The 23,373-nt window shown below is 43.2% G+C and overlaps 1 protein-coding gene across 1 annotated transcript in view; it reads right to left on the bottom strand.

Annotated features, from left to right (window-relative positions):
* rbm46 (RNA binding motif protein 46) overlaps positions 1-23,281 on the bottom strand; it is a 33,652-nt gene extending 10,371 nt beyond the window's left edge. The window contains exons 1-9 of the mRNA XM_049567691.1: positions 23,162-23,281; positions 21,212-21,394; positions 20,523-20,703; positions 19,569-19,725; positions 18,611-18,740; positions 15,357-15,454; positions 13,432-13,849; positions 5,689-5,888; positions 3,741-3,843 (exon numbers count right to left, since the gene is read on the bottom strand). Coding sequence (XP_049423648.1) covers positions 3,741-3,843; positions 5,689-5,888; positions 13,432-13,849; positions 15,357-15,454; positions 18,611-18,740; positions 19,569-19,725; positions 20,523-20,703; positions 21,212-21,394; positions 23,162-23,180 — 1,489 coding nt within the window. The 5' untranslated portion in view covers positions 23,181-23,281. The remainder of the gene's footprint in view (positions 1-3,740; positions 3,844-5,688; positions 5,889-13,431; positions 13,850-15,356; positions 15,455-18,610; positions 18,741-19,568; positions 19,726-20,522; positions 20,704-21,211; positions 21,395-23,161) is intronic.
* Between the last annotated feature and the right edge of the window lie 92 nt (positions 23,282-23,373).

The following is a 23,373-nucleotide window of genomic DNA, read 5'->3' as shown; positions in this document are numbered from 1 at the left end:
GTCTAATTTATATGTTCCCCAATGGTCTTAACAAGTCTCTAAATTTGTTGCTAGACGCTTTTTAGAAATAAAGTCTCTAAAGGTGCGGACACACCAAACCCACATCAAAGAACTAGCGGCGATGAAAGCCAACTGTTGCGTCGTCTACGTCGCCTCGCGTCACCCTGTGTCAGTTGCATTTGAACACACTACACGGACTACATCCGACGGCCAAGTAGCACGTACGTTCTGCGCCTGCGTGAGAGAGAGCGGAGTGAGAGAGTGGTACATCCTGTCAGCCGAGGGGTTTCCTATCTGTGCAGCCGAGCACCGCAGCACCTCCACGGACTATTACATCCAGACGGTCCCGGTGTTTCCTCCGCAGGCTCCACTTCACTCAGCTGCCCGATAAACCCGCTGCTTCTTCCCACTTTAACCTGAATAACAAACCAGGGCTCGGTGCTCCGGTTGGATCCAAACGGAGAGCCGGGGCTAGCTCAGAGACTAGCGGAGGCCCTGATCCCACAGAAAGTGTTTCAGCAGCTGGAGACGGCTTTCGTACTTGTTTTTAATGAGAATGAAGCTTTTTGCCCGCTGTTTTTGCGACGCGCCTCGTGTTTCTGCACTCTAGGTGCCTGGTGTTTTTGCTGGACAGCTCTGAACTCCTCGAGCTGAATAACTTAAACTCAAAGCAGAAAATCGCCCCATGTCTTCTCTTTTTCATCATCTGTTTTCCCATTGTCTAACCAGATGATTTGAGAGGCGGGGCTTCTGTGGTGGTCACGACAACAAGTTTACAGTTGGCAAACGATGGAGGAACAACTGGTGGTAGCAGTTGCTGGATACCCAGAGCTATACAGCTTGACGATAGACAGCAGGTTGTCAAACTGCCACCGAGTCAACCTGCAACCTGCAAAATGCTTTCTGTGTGATCGTGGCCTGAGAGGGTTTGAAAAAGTTGCCAAATCTTGCATGAAAGTTGCCAAGTTGGCTTCACTGGTTCTGAACTAGGGATGTTCCTGGCGACTAATTTTCCTGTCAGCGAAATTTTTAATTAACAGTAGTCGAGTCTAAAAAAGGGAAACACTCAGAAAACAGTCAAAATTTAACACAATTTATTGTTAAGTATTTGAAACACTGTCCCAGACACACTGTGTGCATTAAGAGCCCTTTGGAGCCTGCTGTCTGATGGCTCTGTAGCACCCACTAGTGGCGGGCAGCTGCATGACAGTTAAGCTGCCTTGTACATGAATCAGTCAATCAATCAAACTTTATTTATATAGCGCCTTTCATACATCAAAAATGCAACCCCAAAGTGCTTCACAAAATAAAAACATACAAAAAAAAAACAAAAAACGGGAGGACAGGAGCGGGAGAACTGTGGGTCGCCACACGAGCAGCGCCCCCTTTACTTAGATGAAAAAAGGAGAACAATAGGGAGGAAGAGGGAGAAAAAAGCAACTCCCAAACTAGGCTCCTGTACGGGGGGGGGGGGGGCACAGTGTGGGAACAGGAACAAAAAACACCTCAGCACATATCAGCACATAAGCAACGTAATAAGACATTACAACAAAACCCAAAGACTTGCACATATTGGGGGGGGGGGTCGCAGCACAGACACTGGGGGGCGTGCACGCAGCCACATTTGGGCGCATCGCATCACCCTCCCATGTTACACTGCGACGAAGGGAGGGAGCCAAGAAGGCGTTGAGTTGGAGGGGGTGTGCGTGTTATATGTGTCTTCGTGTGCGTGTAAGTCCATGTACTTCATCTCCACTCAGTCCCAACCCATTGTCTCTGCCGTCTGATAACTGATGACGAAGACACGGCCGTTGCCGTGGAGACGACCTCGGAGAGTTCTGATCCAGAATCAAAGTTCACAGGAGGAGGTGGTGGTGGGGGGGAGATGGGGCCGGAGCTTCTTGTCTGCATAACATCCAGCAGAGTGGAGAGGTAAACGGCTTTGGGAGAGCTGGTTATCTCGGGGAGCCAATGAAGACAACAATTGCTTTGGGTCAGGCCGACACTGCAATTTGTCGTCTGCCTTTGAGTCTCTCTGAGTCTCCCGGTGGCTTGCTTCCAATATGTCCGAATTGGTGGCCAGTTTCAGCCGAGCCGAGCTGACAACTTCTCCAAGTTGGCATCCATCTTGCGAAGGAGTTCAGGAGTCGCATCCATCTTGCGAAGGAGTTCAGGAGTGGCATCCAGCTTGCGAAGGAGTTCAGGAGTGGCATCCAGCTTGCGAAGGAGTTCAGGAGTGGCATCCATCTTGCGAAGGAGTTCAGGAGTGGCATCCAGCTTGCGAAGGAGTTCAGGAGTGGCATCCAGCTTGCGAAGGAGTTCAGGAGTGGCATCCAGCTTGCGAAGGAGTTCAGGAGTGGCATCCAGCTTGCGAAGGAGTTCAGGAGTGGCATCCAGCTTGCGAAGGAGTTCAGGAGTCGCATCCAGCTTGCGAAGGAGTTCAGGAGTCGCATCCAGCTTGCGAAGGAGTTCAGGAGTCGCATCCAGCTTGCGAAGGAGTTCAGGAGTTGCATCCAGCTTGCGATTGAACTCACATATCGCTTGAGTCTGAGTGTTGACAGCCCTGCACATTCCCTCCGTCATGACGGGCAGCTTCTCGATTGCCAAAAGTGCTGCCAACATCTTCTGAACTTTGCGATAGATCAGGAAGCTGCTAACTCCAAACAGCAGAATGCCTGTTATCATGCTTCCAATTATGTAGACGTCTTCAACATCCTCAACGGAAAGGATCAACAGGCACACGATCGTCCACTTCTCCCAGGAGTCCATCTTGTATCTGGCTGCAAACGTTCCTTCAGGGCAGGTGGGCTCTCCTTTGCCCAGTCTCCTTGTTGAGAAAATCTGGTCAATTGTGTTGAGAGACCAGCTAATCAAATCCATGGTATTAGTTTTCGGAGAGAAATGCAGAGAGAGGCTGCGATGGATCAGACAGAGACAGCACTAGACAAAGAGCAGCAGGCAGGGCAGATAGGGGCAGGGAGGGAGCGAGAGAAAAAGCGTCCGCCTTCGTTAAGAGCCAGAAAGAAATAATAAAACACTGATTGGTTTAACCGACTAATATTTCTGGTGCCGACTAGCAAGGGGGTGACGTTTAATCGTTTAGACGTCTAATCGTGTGCATCCCTATTCTGAACTGCTACATGTGATTAAATGAATCATAATCCACTGTTTTCTGTTTTTTTTGTACGGGACATACAAACAGTCAGAGGTCCACAGTGAGGATGGACGATCCTGTGTGCGGGTGCACTTATCAAGACATTGTTTCAGTGGTCATTACAGAGGTAAATATGGCAGTTAATCATCATACTGACTTGGTGGTCTCAGCCCTAACGAGTCGTCACCTCTGATGTCACAGCCAGCTGCTAATAATCAACTCTTTAATGAGTCATTTGTCAAAGAAACATCAAACAAACAAACGAGGAGCAAATATGTTGTTTTTAATCTTTAAACTGATCCAAACTTTGTGTCTAAACTCAGAGACGTGGCTGGTTAAATTTTTTACTTCCTGACTGTAACTCCTGAAGTGAAATGTAAATGCGGCAGCGTGTTGAGCTCCTCAGGCTGTGTGAAGCTGTGCGGCACAGGCTGCATCACCTCGGCCCTGTTTACTCATGTGGCGTGTGTAAACACACTGTTTATGCATACAGCAAGTAAACATCCAGCTAACAGCCAAGACAGATCAGAAATGTGTGTGTGTGTGTGTGTGTGTGTGTGTGTGTGTGTGTGTGTGTGAACAGTACCGAGGTTCCACAGGGTCGTCTGTGCGGCCAGTTCTTTGGCATCATCCAGCAGCACACACAGCTTGTCTGGGATGAAGGTGCTTTGTGTTGATGGGATCATCACCTACACACACACACACACACACACACACACACACACACACACACACACACACACAAATAAACATTTATGTATTCCATGTCCTCTATTATTTATTCGTCTTCCCTAATGGCTGCAGCGAGACTTTAATTCTGTCTTCTCTGGGACTCAGTTTGGTCACATCTCTGCAGCGACACACTCCACAGTTAGCTGTGACTGCACTCCCACTACTGCCCTGTGTCACCGTCAGACAGCACGAGGCAGATGATCACAAGTAGCCAAGAAAGAGTCAGTGACAATACGGACTGGTCTCTGGAGCAGATCAGCAGTGTGAAAACATTTTGCAGATCAACAGACAAAAGCTCACGACACATACAGGCGAGGCTGCTGAGAGATACAATGCTCAGGAAACAAAGTGAACCTGGCCGAGACACTGACTCCTCACTGCAGCAACACACACTGCTCTGTTGTCACAATGTCAGACTGGACATATATGAAACTAGTGATTTACAGCAGCAACGTTCAGACACCACTCAGCGTCCACTGACTGGACTCAGCCACATGCTGCAGCTAATACACAGGGACAAGTGCCCCAACATAGGGAGGCCGACTCAAATATGTATAAATAAATACAGGAATAAATAAACAAATAAATAAATACAGTAACATATAAACAAATAAATAAACAAATAAATAAATGTATAAATAAATACAGGAATAAATAAACAAATAAATGTATGAAAAAATACACAAATAAAAAAACAAATAAATAAATAAATACAGGAACGTATAAACAAATGAATAAATAAACAAATAAATAAATGTATAAATAAATACAGGAATAAACAAACAAATAAATAAATACAGTAATATATAAACAAATAAATGTATGAAAAAATACAGGAATAAATAAACAAATAAATAAATATAGGAACATATAAACAAATAAATAAATAAACAAATAAATAAATGTATAAATAAATACAGGAATAAATAAACAAATAAATGTATGAAAAAATACACGAATAAAAAAAACAAATAAATAAATAAATACAGGAACGTATAAACAAATGAATAAATAAACAAATAAATAAATGTATAAATAAATACAGGAATAAATAAACAAAGAAATGTATAAATAAATACAGGAATAAATAAACAAATGTATAAATAAATACAGGAATAGATACAAAAATGAACTAATAAATGTATCAATTAACTCAAAGAAATTAACAGATATAAATACAAAAATAAATAGCTGAAATGAATGCAGAAATAAATGCATGCATTAATAAATTTATGAATAAATAAATACAAACATACATAAAGAAATGCTGAAATCAATCAGGGAATAAACAGATAAATGCACAGTTAATAAAAGTAGATAATTAATTAAATAAATAAATAGAAATCCTAATTTTTTTCTTCATTTTTATAAGATTACATGCATGTTCATGAGGCAGGAGGTCCTAGCTTCTGCATTTATTGCCCCATTAACTTTTGTTTATTTATTTCAGAATTGATTTATTCTTTCATTCATTTCTTCCTGTTTTTATTTAGACATAAATCTGTTTATTTACTGATAGTTATGTCAGTTTTCGTTCTCCAAACTTTCCAGGTAAAACTCACACTCTAGAATTTCTATTTGTGTGTGTGAGTAGTAAACATAACCAGGATATTTTGACAGTAATTGTTTGGGCAGAGGGTGAACCAAACAGAACAAAACATATATCGCATACTGAGCAGTTCAAGACGAATACACACCAACACTTGGTACAGCATCTGCAGAACGCTGGTGTGTTGTTGTACATAAACAGCAGTTAAAATGTGTGTGTGTGTGTGTGTGTGTGTAGTGTTTGGTGCAGAGACCTTGTAGAGGAGCAGCAGCTTCCCGTCCTGCCCCGGTGTGGAGTACAGGTGGTACTCAGGCAGAGACCAGTGGTTCTTGTAGCAGTAGAATTCGAGCAGAGTGACGGCGGAGCTGATCTGACTCTGCTTCAGTGACAGCAGGCTGGTGGGGGTGAGGGGGGTGCCGGGGTACAGGGGGAACACACACCTGTCTGGGTTCTCTGGTGGTACACAAATAAACAGCATCAACACTCGCTCACACACCTTCACCAACGTGTCATCTAAACACATTACAGCTGTGGGTTCATTCAGAAGTCTGAACCAAATAGACTTGAAGCCACAAAGTGCTCAGAGTCAGTTACACCTGTGGAGCCTGAGCCATCGTGAGCTCAGTGAGGAGAGCAGCATTAATCAGCATCGGTTCATTCAGACACCAAAACTACAGACTGTTGGAGAACCCTCACTGCTTGAATTAAACAACTATAAGAAAAAAATAAAGACAATCTATCTCCATGTTGGAATTTCAATAATACAACAGAAGAAATACAACACGAAATGATTCGTCAACATTCTTTGACCAAACACTTCTTAATTCCAGCTTTTCCTCTGAGAGGTTTTAGTGCTGTGGTGATAAACAGGGAAATGTATTTAAGGAAAAACAGCAAGAGGTTTTCAGACATCATTTCACCTCGTTGACACCATGGACGAGGAGATGTTAATCATGGAGGTGCACCCAGATGTCTTCCTACTACTCCTCTGGTTTTGTGGTTCTGTTTATAGAAACTACATCTTGTTAGATCGCACGATTACGCGTGAATTCGCGAGATCTTGTGAGTCCTCGTGACTCCCGCTGTCCGGCGGAGCTGCACCGCTCTGCACAGCAAACGCAGCTGGGGGGTGTTGACGGACGGCGGAGCACGCAGCGGATAACCAGCGCTGCCATTCCACAACGGACACGCATCCAGTGGAATTCCGGCATTAGACTTATCGCTGCTGCTGGCCACCCAAGCTCTGAGGGACTGGACAGCCCCAACTCCCTGCTGCATTGGCAAACTTTCTGTTGCTGCTGTTACACAAGTTAGACTTGGGGCAGCTGCTGGCCACCAGCCCACTTTGACACGCTGCGATGAAGGGTTTGAGCTGGCTGAATTCAAGCTGCCACAGACATCGAACCAAAGGTCCGTCTCCTGAGCTGCTGCCCACTCTCCTCCCAGCGGTGCAGTCCACAGGCAAAGAGATCGTGTTCCTATTGGTCAAAGTGACGGCTGAGACAGGAGAAGTCGTGGACATAAAGAAAATCAAACATGCTAGACTTTCTGTTGGGACGTCATGAGGTGTCCTAGACGTGGCGTCGGTTGTCTACTGTGACTACACGGGATAAAACAATGGATTAGTGCATATGTCGTCATCGTCGTCCACAATCTGAGCCGACATCATACAACACCGCATCACACTGTAATCAGGCTGATATCGTGTGGCCTACATTTGATTGGCTCAGCGTTCTGGGAAAGAACTTCTTTTACGACAAACTAAACTCTTCCACAGAAGTGTCTATATACTTTGTGAAAATGTTATTCTATAACTGAGTCTAATAACCAAATGGTTTTAGTGCACCTCAGTTCATTAGAGTGAATTAATTCAGAGCACAGCTATCATCAGTTATCTGTTCATTAAATGAGACTGACTCAGCTGTTCTCTGTCTGTCCAACTTCTCCATTTCTCCCTCTGTAAATCGCTAATTATCAGCCTCCGTCCTGAACTACATGTAAATGTTTCTATAAAAGTTTAAATAAAAATATTAGTTTCATTTTTTTCTTCAGATTCGAGGCAGTGAAAAGCAGCAATAAACAAGATTAAAGCAGGTGTATAAATAACCGGTGTGACAGTCAAAGCTGCCCGTCGGGCTGAACATGAAACATCACCAACATTTTAAGTGTCAGTAAACAAAACACTTGAGCTGCTGTAATCACCATGATATATGAAACACATCCATTTATGCTAATTATGTCATTAATCAAGCTGGGGAGTAAATATATTAGCAAATTCTTCTGTGTCAACACATAATGTCAACTTTATCTTAAACTTCATGATCACATGTAAATTTATGCTGCTCTTTCTGCTTTGCTTTAATTAATGGAAATAATTAATTCTCCTCTTGTTGCTCGTTATTTCAACAGTTTGTGTGAGGAGACACTTATATGTCACTGTCGTCAACTGCTTTACATTTTCATGAGTAAACAGCTGCGGCTCCTCCACATGCTCAGGGCTCATTTTCTTTTAAAATATCTAATTTCTAAAAGAAAATTATTACGAAGAAAATCTAATCAAAACAACAAACTAATGTTGTGTTTTCTGGTGAGTCTAATCGGGACTTATTTCTTCTGTGTTCTTTACCAAACTGTTGAACTGAGCGCTCCGCCGCAGGACGCAACTTCAGAAGCACAGACTGTTTGTTCTGGACTCATGTGGTGCAGCTTAGCTTATTTAGCTAATGAGCTCCTAAATTTATATATTTCATCACTGTGTTTCCTGTTAATTAATCCGGATTTACAAATCCATATTTCTCCTCTCACACATGACCAGTGGGGGGCTCAGTCTGATGTAAAAGGGCTCTGAAACCTTTTAATCCTGTTTGTTCCAAACACATCACAGAGAAGAGAAAATGTACATCTGCCAACAGCCAACACTTCACTGACCTCAGGTCAGCCTCAACACTGACAGTCATTAATACTGGAGTGGGCTGTTGGTGCTGAACTGGAGCGCTGTGTGCATGATGAGTTTGGAAAGTTACACAGCTGAGTTTGATTAAGAGGACTGCTGTGTCACAGCCATGGAGATGGGTTTAAAAGGGGTCGGTTAATTAATTAGTTGATTAACGGACTGATTCAAATATTTGGTTAATCATAACTAATACTGAAATGAACCGGTCCAAGCTTCTTAATTGTTAATATTCGCAGGTCTCTCCATTTTTTTTGAGACAGTAAACTCATCATCTGGAGGTTTCTGGATACTAAGTTGGACTCAACCAGCTGTTTGAAAGTGAGTTAAAGTCTGTTCACACCGAACATGAAGCAAATGTTGCTTTACATTACTCACATTAATACAGCAAGTGAAGCATTTCTTTGGGTATTTCACAACTGGTGAATATTCGACCTAAACTAGTTCTTCACCGCTGGAAGGATGGCCTTCTATTAGGGCTGCAACAGCGTCACAGAATTTATCTTATTATCAGTCAGACTGATCCTTAAAGGACTGAAAACAGAAGGTTACTGATGGCTGAACAAACGTTTTATAACTAAAACTGAAACATGAAACATTTTGTTAATGAAGTTTGTGTTAAAAGTCTCCTCTTAGAAAATTACTCAAATAAAGGAGAGCAGCACGGGGGTGCCGCAGGGTACCGTGCTGGCACCGTTCCTGTTCACCATCTACATGGCGGACTTCCGGCACAACACCAACAGCTGCTTCCTACAGAAGTTCTCTGACGACACGGCGGTGGTCGGCCTCATCAAGGGGGGAGGGGTAGTAGAGGAGGAGCACAGGGGGACCACTGAGGACTTTGTGGCCTGGAGCAACCATAACCATCTCCTGCTCAACGCCTCCAAAGCCAAGGAGGTTGTGGTGGACTTCAGGAGAAGAAGGGCCCCACCAGCGCCGATTATCATCCAGGGCACTGTGGTGGAGAGGGTCTCCAGCCACATGTATCTGGGGGTGCTGGAGGATGACCAGCTGGACTGGAGTGGTCACATGGAGGCGGTGCACAAGAGGGGTCAGAGCCAACTTTACTTTCTAAAAAGGCTTAGATCGTTTAACATCTGCCGACCCCTCTTGTGCACCGTCTACCATACAGTGATGGCCAGCGCTCTTGTTTTGCTGTGGTGTGCTGGGGAGAGGGTGCCCATATGCCAGACAAAAAAAAACCTGACAAAATGATCAGGAAAGCCAGCTCCATTACTGGAGCTGAGCTGGATACAGTGCAGCAGGTTGGAGATGATCGCTCTCTCAAATAATTGAGAGCGATCGTCTCCAACCCCTCACACCCCCTCCATGCCCTGGGGGTAATTAACCGGAGCACCTTCTCCCACAGGCTGATGGCGCCGAGGTGCAGGACCGAGCGCTACAGGAGGTCCTTCATCCCGGCTGCCATCAGACTTTTTAATGCACTGTAATTTAGATGTTTATCTATCAGTCACCTGGTATGTCTGTAGTTTCTAAGATATTTTATCATCAGTTACTTTTAACTACCATGTCTGGTATTTAAGTATTTTCTTAGTGATTTTATCAGTGAAGTGGTGCATTGAACAAGTACTGTGTTGTCTTTTTGGTTGCATATTGTTGTGGCTGTTGTGTCGTTGCTGCGGCAACAAATTAATTTCCTGGAAAGGATCAATAAAGTTGATTTGATTTGATTTGATTCAACGTCCAGTCGTGTTTTTTTCAGTATCAGTATTTTTCTTGTACACAGTGTGATAACCGTCAACTTTTACATCACAGTGTACCATGAAAGTGGCATGCTGCTGCAGCCCGACCTTTTAATAAAACTAGGATGCTTCTTTCAGTAGAAAGATGGAAATATTTTTGAAACTGGTGCTACAGAACCAGAGAAAATGGAGAAAAGGTGCTTGAATTCACTGCATCGCACAGGGCCAATAAACACTCCTGCTGGTGAGTGGCGCAATGTGAACACGTTTGTTTGAAACAATGGCGGCCAGCTGGAAAGAAACGATCTTGTATTACAGTTCAACACTGAGCTTAAACATAAACATTTGAGGGGGGAGTGAATCCAAATCCTAAGTGACATTAACAACTCAAAACCCAACGACTCTTCATTCACCGTCATGAAAAACAAAGACAAGCAGCACATTCAAGGAGCTGGAACCAGCAAAGGTTTCACATTTTTGCTTGAAAATGTTTGGTACGATGGTCATCAAGTAGTTGGTGATTCAACTTATTTTAATCGACTAATAGTTGCAGCTCCACTGACTGGTGCTGGTGCTGGTGCAGTGGGCGGTAAGCAGGTAATTCATTAAACTCGGTGCCCCATATCGAGAGACAGAGTGATCAATGCAGCTCTTGAATTAAACAAGATTTTATCCATTTTAAACAGGTGAGTAAAATAATAGAACATCAATATGTGGCGGTCAGTGTGGATTGTGTCAGGCTGCCACAAATACATTAACATAGGGAAAACACTGGAGAAAATAACGAGCAGATTGATGCATAAAGAATATAACAATAATAATAAGGTTCAGGCCTAAATGGATCCACAACAACTAAAGATGTGATGAAGGATGAGAGACAGTCCTGTGCGACTGCAGGTTGTCAGCTGACAGAGCTGTGACGAGCTCCTTAAATTACAGGTAATTACTGTGGTGACAGATTAATGTACACCTGTCCATCTCTCCCTCTGACTCTAAAGCTCTTCATCTCTTGTCCCCACCAGTCTCTCTCCATCTTTCACTGCCTGAATCTTCTCTCTTCTTTTCTCTGTCCAGCTCTCCTCCTCAATCTTAAATCTGTCTCTTCACTCCACCATGAATCCAACTCCCAAAGTGTCCCTTTAATCCATCTCCCGTCTCTCTCATCTCTACCTCCCAGATCCACCCATCTTATCCTCCCTCACTCTGTAGTAGTAGTCGGCTGCGCTGCTACGACATCTTTCCTCTCATAAATATTTCACAGTTCATTTGTGGGAGAGTTAACTCTAAAAACTTTTCTCATTTTCAGAAAATGTCCGCAGGGGCCAGGAAACTGGAGTTTTGCTTCATCACCACAATGTTATCACTGCTGCTGTATCAATGAGACTTGATGATGAATGTGGTTTGTAATGGATGAGACAAAGTCAGAAAACCTGCTCAGACCTACAGGAGGAAAACAGAGCCGGTGTGAACGCATTAGAAATAAAAGGGCAGTGCTGGAGTTCATTAGGAAGCTTGAAGAGATCCAGTGGAGCCTATGTTCCTCACTCTGACCTGGAGATGAGTGATATCGATTCAGTGGGTGGTCAGGTTGTAAAGAAACTTTTCTGCTACAGTCAGGAACATTATTTTGAAAAAAATGTAAGGTTTGGGCAGTTTGGGGAGAACTCTTCTGGAGGCAGAGACATGTTCTGAATTGGAGAGAAAGCCCTCATATAACTGGACCGTATATCAATATATGAGAATGTCATCTTCGACTGAAGGAGTCTGAAGTAAAAAGAAAACTGTGAAAAGATTTCTACAAACATGTTATTCATGAGGAGCTCAGCTTCAGACTGAAAATTTATACAGTTGCACTCAAAATTATTCAGCCCCGATTGCACATGTGGGTTATTGGCAAAATATTGCAATAAACAAATCAAACAATTTAAACAGCTCCACACAACTAATACTCACAAGTGGTTCCTCATTCATGACACTTTGAATGACGACTGCAGTCTCAAAACTACTCAGCCCCTTCATGACAAGAGTCTTTAGTACTTAGAGCAACCTTTGCCATTACGACCTGCTGTAAACCAGCCTCCAGCTCACTAATATTTTTGGGTTTGCGTGCTGCAACCGTCTTCTTCAAATCAGTGTTAATTTTGTTGATGAACACTTTTTCGTCAACGACCTTTTCCATGACAAAAGTGAGACAATGACGACCTAAAAATCGATCTTGATAATAAAGCCCAGCCATCGCCATGCTTCACCGTGACAGGGTGTTTTTTTCAGTGTTGCTTCAGTCTTCCTCTCACACATACCGCTGAGCCACAGGCCCCAAAAGTTCCAGTGGTGCTTCAATGCTCCACAGAACCAAATCCCAAAACTTCTGTGGCTTATTTATACTGTGTTTTAGCATGTTGGAACCGATTTTTTTGTGCTTTTGGATCAGTAGTGGTGTTCGTCTTAGAGTTTGGGCATAGCCACCTTCAGTGTTTAGTAAGTGCCTTACTGGGCAGCAGTAGCTCAGTCCATAGGGACTTGGGTTGGGAACCAGAGGGTCGTTGGTCCAAGCATGCGTGGACTGGTAGCTGGAGAGGTGCCAGTTTGCCTCCTGGGTACTGCCGTGGTGTCCTTGAAGGCACTGAACCCCCAACTGCCCTCTCACTCTCTCCATTTCATACATGTACAGGTCCTGTTAGTTCATGTGTGTGTATTTCAGGTCTGTGTGTGTATGACAACAAAGTGAAAACACTGAATTTCCCCTCTGAGTATATCTTCGTCTTCTTCTTCTTCTACTGTGCAAACTGTAGCCTGAGTGTCTGCTGCAGGTCACCGGAGGGTTTTTGACCACCTGCCTGCTCAGTAATCTGGTGGCAGCTGTCGGCAGCTTCCTCTTTCTGCCAGGTCCAGGTATTGTCGCCAGTGTTCCTTTACCTTTGGACGATGCTTCCAGCTCTATCTCCGGGAACATTCAGTGCCTTTGCTGTCTTTGTGTATCCTATTCCTTGTTTACACAAGGCGAGGATCTCTTCTCTTAACTTGCTGGGCACTGCTCTTAGTCGTATTTCTCACCATGCAATCAAACGTCACTGTCAACAAACTCCTGGCTGGTCCAGATGTGTTCTCTCTCAAGCACAGTTCAGGTGTGCTTGAGACAACAGCTGATTTGGCAACGTGTGCTCTTATGAGGGATCCTGTTCAGGGGGTTGAATAACTCTGAGACTGCAGTCTCATTAAAGGTGGCATTATGTGCTGAATTAAATATCAGCTGGGCTGAGCTATTTAAACTGTTCATGTTTGATTTGTTTATTGCAAACAGTTGAAATGGAAATAATCTCTCTGTTCTATGTCTCCTGCTTACCTCCTACTCCTGAGTAGAAGGGGCTTCCCAGGCGAGGCGGCAGGGGCACTGTCCTCAGAGGGGAGCAAGTGTCGTCAGCTCCTCCCATCATCCCCTCATCACTCCTGCACAAGCCAAACGTCCCATACCCTCCTCCTCCTCCTGCATTGTTTCCCACGTATCCTCTGCTGTTGGACCTCCTCCCTGCGACACTCCCCTCTTTCATCCCTGCAGGCTTTGCCAGTGTCACCTCCACAGTGGCTCCATCAATCTGGGCTCCATTCATGAGGCTCCGCGCAGTGATGGCGTCGTCTCTGCTGCGGTAGTGAACGAAGGCGTAGTCTGTGAGCTTCTTGACGCGCTCCACAGAGCCTGGTTTGAAGCAGGAGAACTCCCGACGGAGAGTTTCTTCACTGGTGGACAGCATCAGGTTACGCACCTGGAGCACAGACAGGACTGTGTTAGTGTTTCTAAAATATATCTCCAAACTTTATTCTGTCAGAAACAACTGTGTTTTTCCAGATTCGTCAAATGAGAAGGTCCAGTCAGCCTGTTAGCAAAGAGCAGAGACGCAGGTTAGAGTGACAAGCGCTGATGATAATAACTGAAAGGGTTAGTTCAGACTTCTTACAGTGGAGTTGCCAATCTTAGCTAACGTTAGCTAACTTTAGCTACTATTTTCTACCTGCTAGGTCAAACGTTCCTAGAGGTCTGATGAAACACAGTCAGGCTAACATTACTTGCTAACGTTAGCTAACTTTAGCTACTATTTTCTACCTGCTAGGTCAAACGTTCCTAGAGGTCTGATGAAACACTGTCAGGCTAACATTACTAGCTAACGTTCACTACTATTTTCTACCTACTAGGTCAACAGTTACCAGAGGTCTGGTAAAACCCTGTTAGGCTAACATTAGCTAATGTTAGCTACTATTTTCTACCTGCTAGGTCAACCGTCTGGTAAAATGCCATTAAAATTCAGGGCTGTGATTAAAAACAGGAAGTTATGACAGCACAATGTAACTGCACTTCGTTAAGGTTTGACATTAGTCCACTCTGCTCCTCCAGACTAAAGATGGAGGTTTTTGCTTCTCTCAGTGAGTTTTTTTTAACATCTCCCCTTTAAACCTTCTATTTTCAGGACTTAAAGTGGCCTTTGTTTTTTCCAATGTCATCAATTGAACAGCTGTAACAGCACCAATCAGATGCACTAGTACAGTGTTGGTAGTCTTTGCCTCCAGCTGCCTGGCCTCCATCTGGACAGCACACTGATGTATGATGTCATATGCAAAGAGGCTATTAACTGGAATTATCCTGTGAGTAATACGACACCGCTGATACATGAAAAGCTTCTTAAATCAGAGAAAATCATAATAATTCTGTGTTTGCAGTATGATCATCACACACACCACCTGGGGCTTTATTTAGCTCTGGGCCTCCCCTGCTTAAAACACAACTGTAAAGTTCTTTTGGGTTTGTATCTGTTGCCCTGGGGTCACATCTCAGTCTCTGAGTGGAACAGTAATTGATCCCCTGGAGGCTGTGCAGCTCTGTGAGAGTCTTCTCCCCCCTGCTGCCTCGCTCTTTCTCTCACCTCTGATCTCAACAATCCTGCTAAATATTTCAGAAGCTTCCTCCTAAAACACCAACAAACCAGCTGACTGACTGACGGACCTCTGGCTGCAGAGTGGAGCAGAGCAGGAGGACAGTTTTATATAGACTGATCCTGAATTAGAGGATTCAGAAAGTTTGGGTTTTTCGGGATCGAAGGCACCCCTCTTTAACACTGTGACTCACTCTATAAACAAACTGGATCAGAATTCTTGTCACACTCGTCTTCTGATCCAGAGGCGTTTCTTTTGAGCCCAGCTGTTATTTCTGAGGGATTTATAAGAACAAACACACATATACAGAGAGTCTATCTCACACTGACGCACACATACACTCACATAGAGGACTCTGACACGCTGCATGACCTCCTCATCCACGTCTCTCTCAGGCTCCGCCCAGTCGACCTGGATGGACTGACCCCATAGCTGGATGGTTCCTGTTAAACACAGCAGCACCACAGGAGTTACATAATGATGTACACCGTTATACCTCCACGTGTCAACACACACTGTTTCACACACAGCTGGGTCACTGTTCACACTGTAGGTGAGGAGTTGTGTCACAGTTTGGATGTTATATTGATTTATCATGTCAGCTTTTGGAATCAGAGAAACTGTTGAGGTTTTTCTGCCTGACAGGAGCCTACCTCACCTGGGATACAAACTCCGCCCACTAGTCCACCCTGTGGCTGTATGACTCCACCCACCACTCTGCCCCATGGTTGTATGACTCCACCCTGTGGCTGTATGACTCCGCCCACCACTCTGCCCCATGGTTGTATGACTCCACCCTGTGGCTGTATGACTCCGCCCACCAGTCTGTCCCATGGTTGTATGACTCCACCCACCAGTCCACCCCTGGTTTTGAGGTATCGCATTCATGAACATGAGTCAGACAAGGTCACAGTCACCTTGACCTTTGACTTCCAAAATCTAACTGGTTGAACACCGAGTCCAAGTTTTAAGAAATCCCTTCGAGGCGTGCTTGAGATATTGTGTTCTTAAGCATGTGATGGAGAGACGGATGGACAACCCGAAAAAATTATGCCTCCAGACACGGCTATCGTTAGCACGGAGGTATAAAATATCCAGGTCCAGCTTAAACAAATGCTGTTCCTATTGATTGTAAATTCCAATTGACTTTTGAGACCACCAAAATCTTCAACGCATCCTTGAGCATTTGAAAAGAAAGGTCACAGCAACCTTGACCTCTGATCTATGACCACCAAAAACAAATAAGTTCATCGCTGAGTCCAAGTGGACGTTTGTGCCAAATTTCAAGAAATTCCATCAACGCATTCTTGAGGTATCTTCACGATGCAGAAAAGGTCACAGCAACCTTGACCTCTGACCACCAAAAACAAATAAGTTCATCGCTGAGTCCAAGTGGACGTTTGTGCCAAATTTGAAGAAATCTTTGAGGTATTCTTGAGATATGGTATTGATGAGGATGGGTCAGACAGACAACTCAAAAACATAGTGCCTGCGGCCGCGGCCATCTTCAGCTCAGGAGCATTAAAATGTTTCATTGCTTTTCCTTGGTGTGGACATTAAAGGGTTAACAGTAGAAGAGAGATATGTGAATATGATGATGGTGATAAAAGTTTCTGCTTCCTGTATCGTTCCTTCTGTTTAAAGTGGGCATTAACAGAACTCTTCTTCACATGCTGTCAGTGGGATGACTCGTGTCAGAGCTCCTCTTCCTCTCAGCACAGATTCAACACCTCCACAGTGAGACGCTGCAGGAGGCTCTGAGGAGGCGCTGGAGTGTCTGAACCTCTGGACTTTCCTTTTGTACTGGACAAACACATTAACTGTAGCATGTGACTCGTCTGGTGGGAACACACCTCAGCTTCCTGAGTGTGCAGAAAAGTTCCTGTAAAGTTCCTGAGGCGGACAGGATCTTTAAATTGACCACACGAGGAGAGTTTACCGCCTCTGCTGAACGAGGTCCAGAGGCTGTTTATCCGTTAAATAATTAAAGAGTAAAGTGCATCTGTGTTTGATCCAGTGAATTAAACATGTGACAAATCAATGTTCTCTATCACGCTGATGCTAAAGTTCAATAGTGCCTTAGAGCAGCACTGCTCATTGATTTACACCACAATGGATTTAACGTACAGACCAAACAGAGCTCAACAGAAAAACTGTGACAGTGTGATATCGATCAGAAACTGCGTCCTGCGTGTGTCTGCTGAACTTTACCGTCCTGTACAGTCACATTAATTACACTGTGAAAACTGCAGCAGCTCCGATTGGAAGTCAATTTCCTGTTTACCCCAAGGTAACAGTGTTAAATTTCTATATGCACACAGTGTCCAGTTTATTAGGAACACCGAGCTAACACTAACAGGCTCATCCAGTCTGCAGTGAATCCTCCTTCATGACAGTTTGTGTTGATTCAACTCTGAGGACTGAGTTTGTGCTGCTGTTGAACTGTGATGCATTTATTGTTTTGTCTCATTCTGCAGCGGTAAACTTTTTTAATGAATTTATCTTCTCATTATTTTCTTGACTTATCAATTAACAATCCGGCCAATGCCAGAAAATAGTGCAAAATCCCAATTATTGATTTGCTGTCACATTATGGAGCGCCAATTAGGTCATAATTAAGTAAAAAAAATGAATCCTGAAATAAATAAAAGAGACAATAAATATATAAATAAATGCAAATATAATACATCAGTCATTAAAGTCATAAATAATAAACAAGGTCTTTATTTAAAGAGGATTTTTTTCACATCTACTTGTTTTTATTTCAGAGGATTTTTATTTATTAATTCAACATTGATTTATTTCAGAACATTTCTTTATTTTTTGTATTTCAAAGGCATACTTAATTTTTTAATTAACCATTTATGTATTTAATATTGACTTATGTGGAGAGTCTGTGCTACATTTTGGAGTCATTCAGGGGCGTCCTGCTCTGCTGCTCCGGTGCTGTTGGTGTCACACACACACAGATGCTGCTGTGAGACTGAAGGTCTCCAGCACTAGTTCTGCAGCACAGTTTACTGTACGGGACATCAGCTGATACGCTAAAATATCCCTTGCTGTCTGTCTGCTGCTCGCTAGTGTTGCACTCATACTTATGAGGGTAATGAAATAATAACACGGAGGCTGCTTCATCTGAAACAAGACGTTTGTATTTAACATAATATATTGTTATCTTAATGAAATGAACTGAATCAAATGTGTATGTGACACAAAAAGGCAATTTATTATTCTGGCCAGTGAGAAAAAAGTTGCTGCCTGTTGGTTTGACAGCAGCACAAATGACATCCCCCAAAATGAGGAAGACTCACCACAAATTAAACATTACATCCTTTCTGTTGGACGATTCATGACAGCACTGGTTAGAGTGAACTGGTTTTGGCTCACTGTGCCTAATAAACTGAACACATCTGAAGTCACACAGTTAAATTCCTCTTCAGCTTTCTTTGCTGCTGTTTAATGTTCTACCTCCCTCTGCTGGACAAACACAGGAACTGACCCAGAGTCAGACGAGGCTCTACAGGCGTGAAGGAAGCATCAGAGACAGACAGACAGACAGACAGACAGACAGAGGAGAGGGAAACATCAGAGTGTGTTACCAGGTATGAGCTTCCTGCGGGCCATGGCTGCTGCTTTGTGCGATTCATACTCTACGAAGGCAAAGCCTCTGTTTCTGCTCCTGTCAGAAGAGCTGGGGTACACGATCACATCCACCACCCCGTCTGTCACCTGGAGACAGGTGTGGAGACATGACATGAGCAGACGATGCGATTACAGTGAAGAATGTAGAAATGCTTACAGTGTGTGTGTGTGTGTGTATGGAGGCAGAAACATCTGCTGCTGATGTAAAGAGTCCATGTGTTTCATCACCGTGGTGTTGTTAAAGAGGGACAAACAAGAAGTGATTTCTTAACTTCAGCTTTATGGCCAAACGTATCTGGACACTAACTTCAGAGGACTTTAGCTCTGCAGCTTTCAGGGTTTGGCCTCCTGTCCACATACTCTGGCCAGACAGTGACATATATCCATCATGCATCATCACACGTCCTTTAAATGTGTCTTCTCCAGTGATTTACAATAACAACTGAGTTCAGCAGCACATTGAAATTTTGTCAGCTTATTTTTTTCGTTCTATTTCTAAGTTTTCAGAGATTTGATCAACTTTCTTCAACAGTTAACAGAAGGCGCTGCAGAGCTGAAAACTATTCTGCACATTTAGTTCTCTCTCTCAGGATTTTGTGCCTGGACGAGCTCTTAATTTGGTGTCTAGGGAATGTCTCAGACTGAAGGTTCATGCAGAGCCACCTCCACTTAATTCACTCACTCCACATTTTAATCACTTCCCTTTCCTCCTGTGGTTTCTTCCAAATCATCCCCCATACACACACACACACACACACACACACACACACACACCTGTTTGTTCCCACTCCCTCCTCGTGATGCTGGTTAAACTGTAAGTCATATGCATGAACAGATGCTTCTTCTTCTTCTGTGGTTTTAGCTGTTATAATGTGAGGGGTCAGTGTGTGTGTGTGTGTGTGTGTGTGTGTGTACCTTGGTCATCTCGTCCATGATCTCTTCCTTCCTCTTGTCTTTGGGGATGGAGCCGATGAAGAGGCGACAGTTGTCCAGACTCACACACACTCCGATGAGCTTCCCTGGACGGACCTCGTAGTTGTCCAACATCTGGATGGCTCTCTGAGCCGACTCTCTGGACCACAATCAATACAACATCAATACATCATCAATACATCATCAATCATGATGAATCAACTTTAAAATAACTTCTGAAATAAATGCAGGTCAGGACCTCCCTTAATAACATACACACACTGGAAAATAAAAAACAAAAAAATGATCTATTCCAGTTTTATGTATTACTTCATTTGTTTATCACTGTATTTATTTATGTCAGCATTTATTTATTGTTGATTAAATCTGTATTTCTTCATTTCTTTCAGTATCTATTTATACTTTAATTTATTTATGTATTTTTTATGTATTTATTTATTTATTTCAGCATTTGTTTATTCTGTTATTCATTTATTTTGTATTTTTTCATTCATTCATTCTGGGATTTATTTATTCTTCCATTTATTTATGTATGTTTACATTTATTCTCTTATTTATTTCTATTTTATTTCAGTTATTTTAGTATTTATTTCAGCAGTCATTTATTTACTCCTGTATTTTTTAAACATTTTTTTTTTTTTATACAGGTGTTACATCATATTCAAGAGCTTTTCTAAGACGTTCTCGAGGCAGACGGCGCCTGAAACAAAGACGCCACTGCAGAAGACATGCAGACAGAAAAGTGCCTTACTTTCGAATCTTGCGCAACACACATAAACTGACACACCTTCAATGAGCCGCATCTTTTGATGTCCATTTTCCAAGACTTTCAAGGCCTTGATTTGTTTCCCCCAAAGTCACAAACCTTCATGGACCTGAATGACCTGTGGGACCCCTGTGACGTCATGTTTCACCCTCCACAGAACAAACAGTCACCTGCTGGTGTACATGACGAAGGCGTAGCCGCGGTTCTCTCCGCTGAACTCCATCATCAGTCTGAACTCGTAGATCCTTCCGGCTCTCTCGAACAGAGGCACCAGCTCGTCCTCGTACATGTCTCTGGGAATCTTCCCCACAAACACCTCGCAGCCCCGCGGCGGGGCCGGGCCCTCCCAGCCTGCAGTGCAGAAACACACCTGAGGTAAATTAATGTTCAGAGCTGATGCCAAAACAGCACGGGTCAAAGTCCAGGCTGACATCATGACTCATCCACACCAAACTTTATTTTATTGACTTTTTGTCCTGCTGCAACAAAACAGTTTGCCTGCAGGACTCTCCGTGTGCACTGTATATTAATTATTGAGCTGCTGTGTCAGTACTGCTGCTGCTACTCCAGACTGGGCTGTGCCGACTGACATCCACTGTAGGTAACACACTGACTGTGGCTAAGTACCTCATACAGCCCCACTTTAAAAGATCCAAATGAACATCTTAACAGAGCCACTCAGTCAGCAGCTTTGTGAAACCAGTTGTCTGTGTTGGGTTGAGTAAATCCAGAGACCCAACGACTCTGTGGGACATGAACCTGGTCAGCCACAAACCACAGCTCTGAGTCTGGGTGTATGTCCTGTTATCTCTCTCACACACACACACACACACACACACACACACACACACACACAGACCTGGCGGCGGTCCTCCGTACTTCCTCTGTCCGTTCTCCTGCACCATGTCATATCCCGTCCTCTCCATCAGAGTCAGCAGAGCCATCTCTTTGCCACAGGACTCCGTGAAGTCGTCTTCGCCCAGCAGAGGGCTGACTTTACTGGAGTCTCCGTCCATGTCCCCGTCTGACTCTCTGTCTCCGTCTGTCCAACAAACAACACAACGTTCACCAGAGACACACCAGCGAGCTGCTCTAAACTACAGCTGAGGTGGTACAGGATGGAAAATGTTTCAGGCTTTTATATACTTGTTACTGAAGGAACAAGCAGAGGTGAGGTGGAGTTTGTACTTGATACTTTTCATTTCATGCTACTTTATAATTGTACTCCACCACATCTCAGAGGCAAATGTATTTGTTACTGCACTACACTCATCTGACAGCTTCCAGGACTGTAATTATTCACCTGATGAGAACAGTGACAGGAAGCACTTCACTGCACGAGGACTTCATGTTAAACGTGCTACAATATGCTGAGTCTTAGGATAATATATAATGCAACATATTAAGATCAATTACATTTTTACAACTGCTAATTATATCCACCAAGGCAGTGGAGGAAGCAGTACTCAGATATTATAGCAGTACCACAGTGTAGAAATACTCCATTACAAGTAAGAGTCATGCATTCAAAAGTTAACTTAAATAAAGGTGCAGAAGTTTAACTTGAACTTTACTTGAAGGACCAACTCGTCTCGTTATGCAGAATTTATTCCAGAATAATGAAGCTTTATTACATCACTGGGTTATAATTATTAACACATCCATATGTGCATCATGTGATTGTTGCAGTTGGAAAAGGTGGAGCTGATTTTAATTACTTTCAATTAGGGCTGCAAAGATTAGTCGACTAATCGATGACTAATCGACTACTAAAATAATCGCTGACTATTTTAGTAGTGGACTAATCGGTTGGAGTCATTCTTCATAGAAAAGTACTAAAAAGTACCCCAAAATACTCTTACTGCAGCTTCTTATGCTCAGATATTGGCAGCTTAAAATAATGAAAATAATCGTTAGCTGCAGCCCTACTTTCAATACATATGTATCTTAACTTATGACAATATATTGATTATATTACGTATCAATAATCTGAATATGCAAAGTAACTAGTAACTACAGGTATCAAGTAAATGTAGTGGAGTAAACAGCGCAATATTTGCAAGTATAAAGTAGAAAAAAGGAAATACTCAAGTGAGGTACAAGTTAAAATTGTACTTAAATACAGTACTCGAGTAGATGTATGTAGTTACTTTCCACAATGACTGAAAATCAAGCCAGTGATTATATTATTCTAGGAGGCCACCAAAAGTTTAACTTGTATTTTTAATATTAAGCATTTGAATGATAAAAGGAGCACTTGTTGTGTCTGCACTGATCCCATGTCGCTAACAAGACTCCAAACTGACATGTTTGTGCCGTTAGCTAACGTTAGCTGGACGTCAGTTGTATTTCAACCTATGCTAACACTGCAGACACATAAACTAATTATTAATTATCATCCTAATGTTTCCTGACTGTGAACACGGTTTCAGACAATTTAAATAAAGTCATATGAAACAACTCTTCATGATGTTGTTTAGCTAACGTTAACTTGACATTGTTGAACGCGCTTCAGGTCCCCCGATGGTCCCGGAACCAACTGTTGAGCAACAACAAACACTAACGTTACCGTTATCGTGGAGACGTTAGCTTGTTAGCTTGTTAGCTTGTATGTTTAGTTAGATTAAGTTTGTAAAACGCCCACAAAATACAACAAGCTAAAAGCTAGCCGCTAAGTTAGCTAACATTTATGCTAGCTGTCACGTCACGGCAACTTTGGCTTTCGTGAAACTTCGTCCAATCAATCGATTGCTAACGAACAGTTAGCTTGTTTCTTTAAGCTAACTAACCCCTAAAGGTAAACTCTTACCGGCTCGGTCTGCCGCCATTTCCTCTCACGGTGTAACGGCTCCTTCGTCACTGAGTTAAATCCTCAACCGGCGACAGATCAACGGTAACGGCACGTAACGACACTTCAATTAAAGTTTACCTGGAAACAAACGTCTCTACTTACTCCAATCAACTGGCCCGAATTATGATTGACATGAGAGCTAGTCTGTCTGAGCCAATCAGAACGTTTAT

The sequence above is a fragment of the Epinephelus fuscoguttatus genome, linkage group LG23 (genome assembly GCF_011397635.1).
Source record: "Epinephelus fuscoguttatus linkage group LG23, E.fuscoguttatus.final_Chr_v1".
Taxonomy (NCBI): domain Eukaryota; kingdom Metazoa; phylum Chordata; class Actinopteri; order Perciformes; family Serranidae; genus Epinephelus; species Epinephelus fuscoguttatus.
Note: the sequence above shows the minus strand (reverse complement) of the source record. Positions and strands in the feature narration are given on the sequence as shown.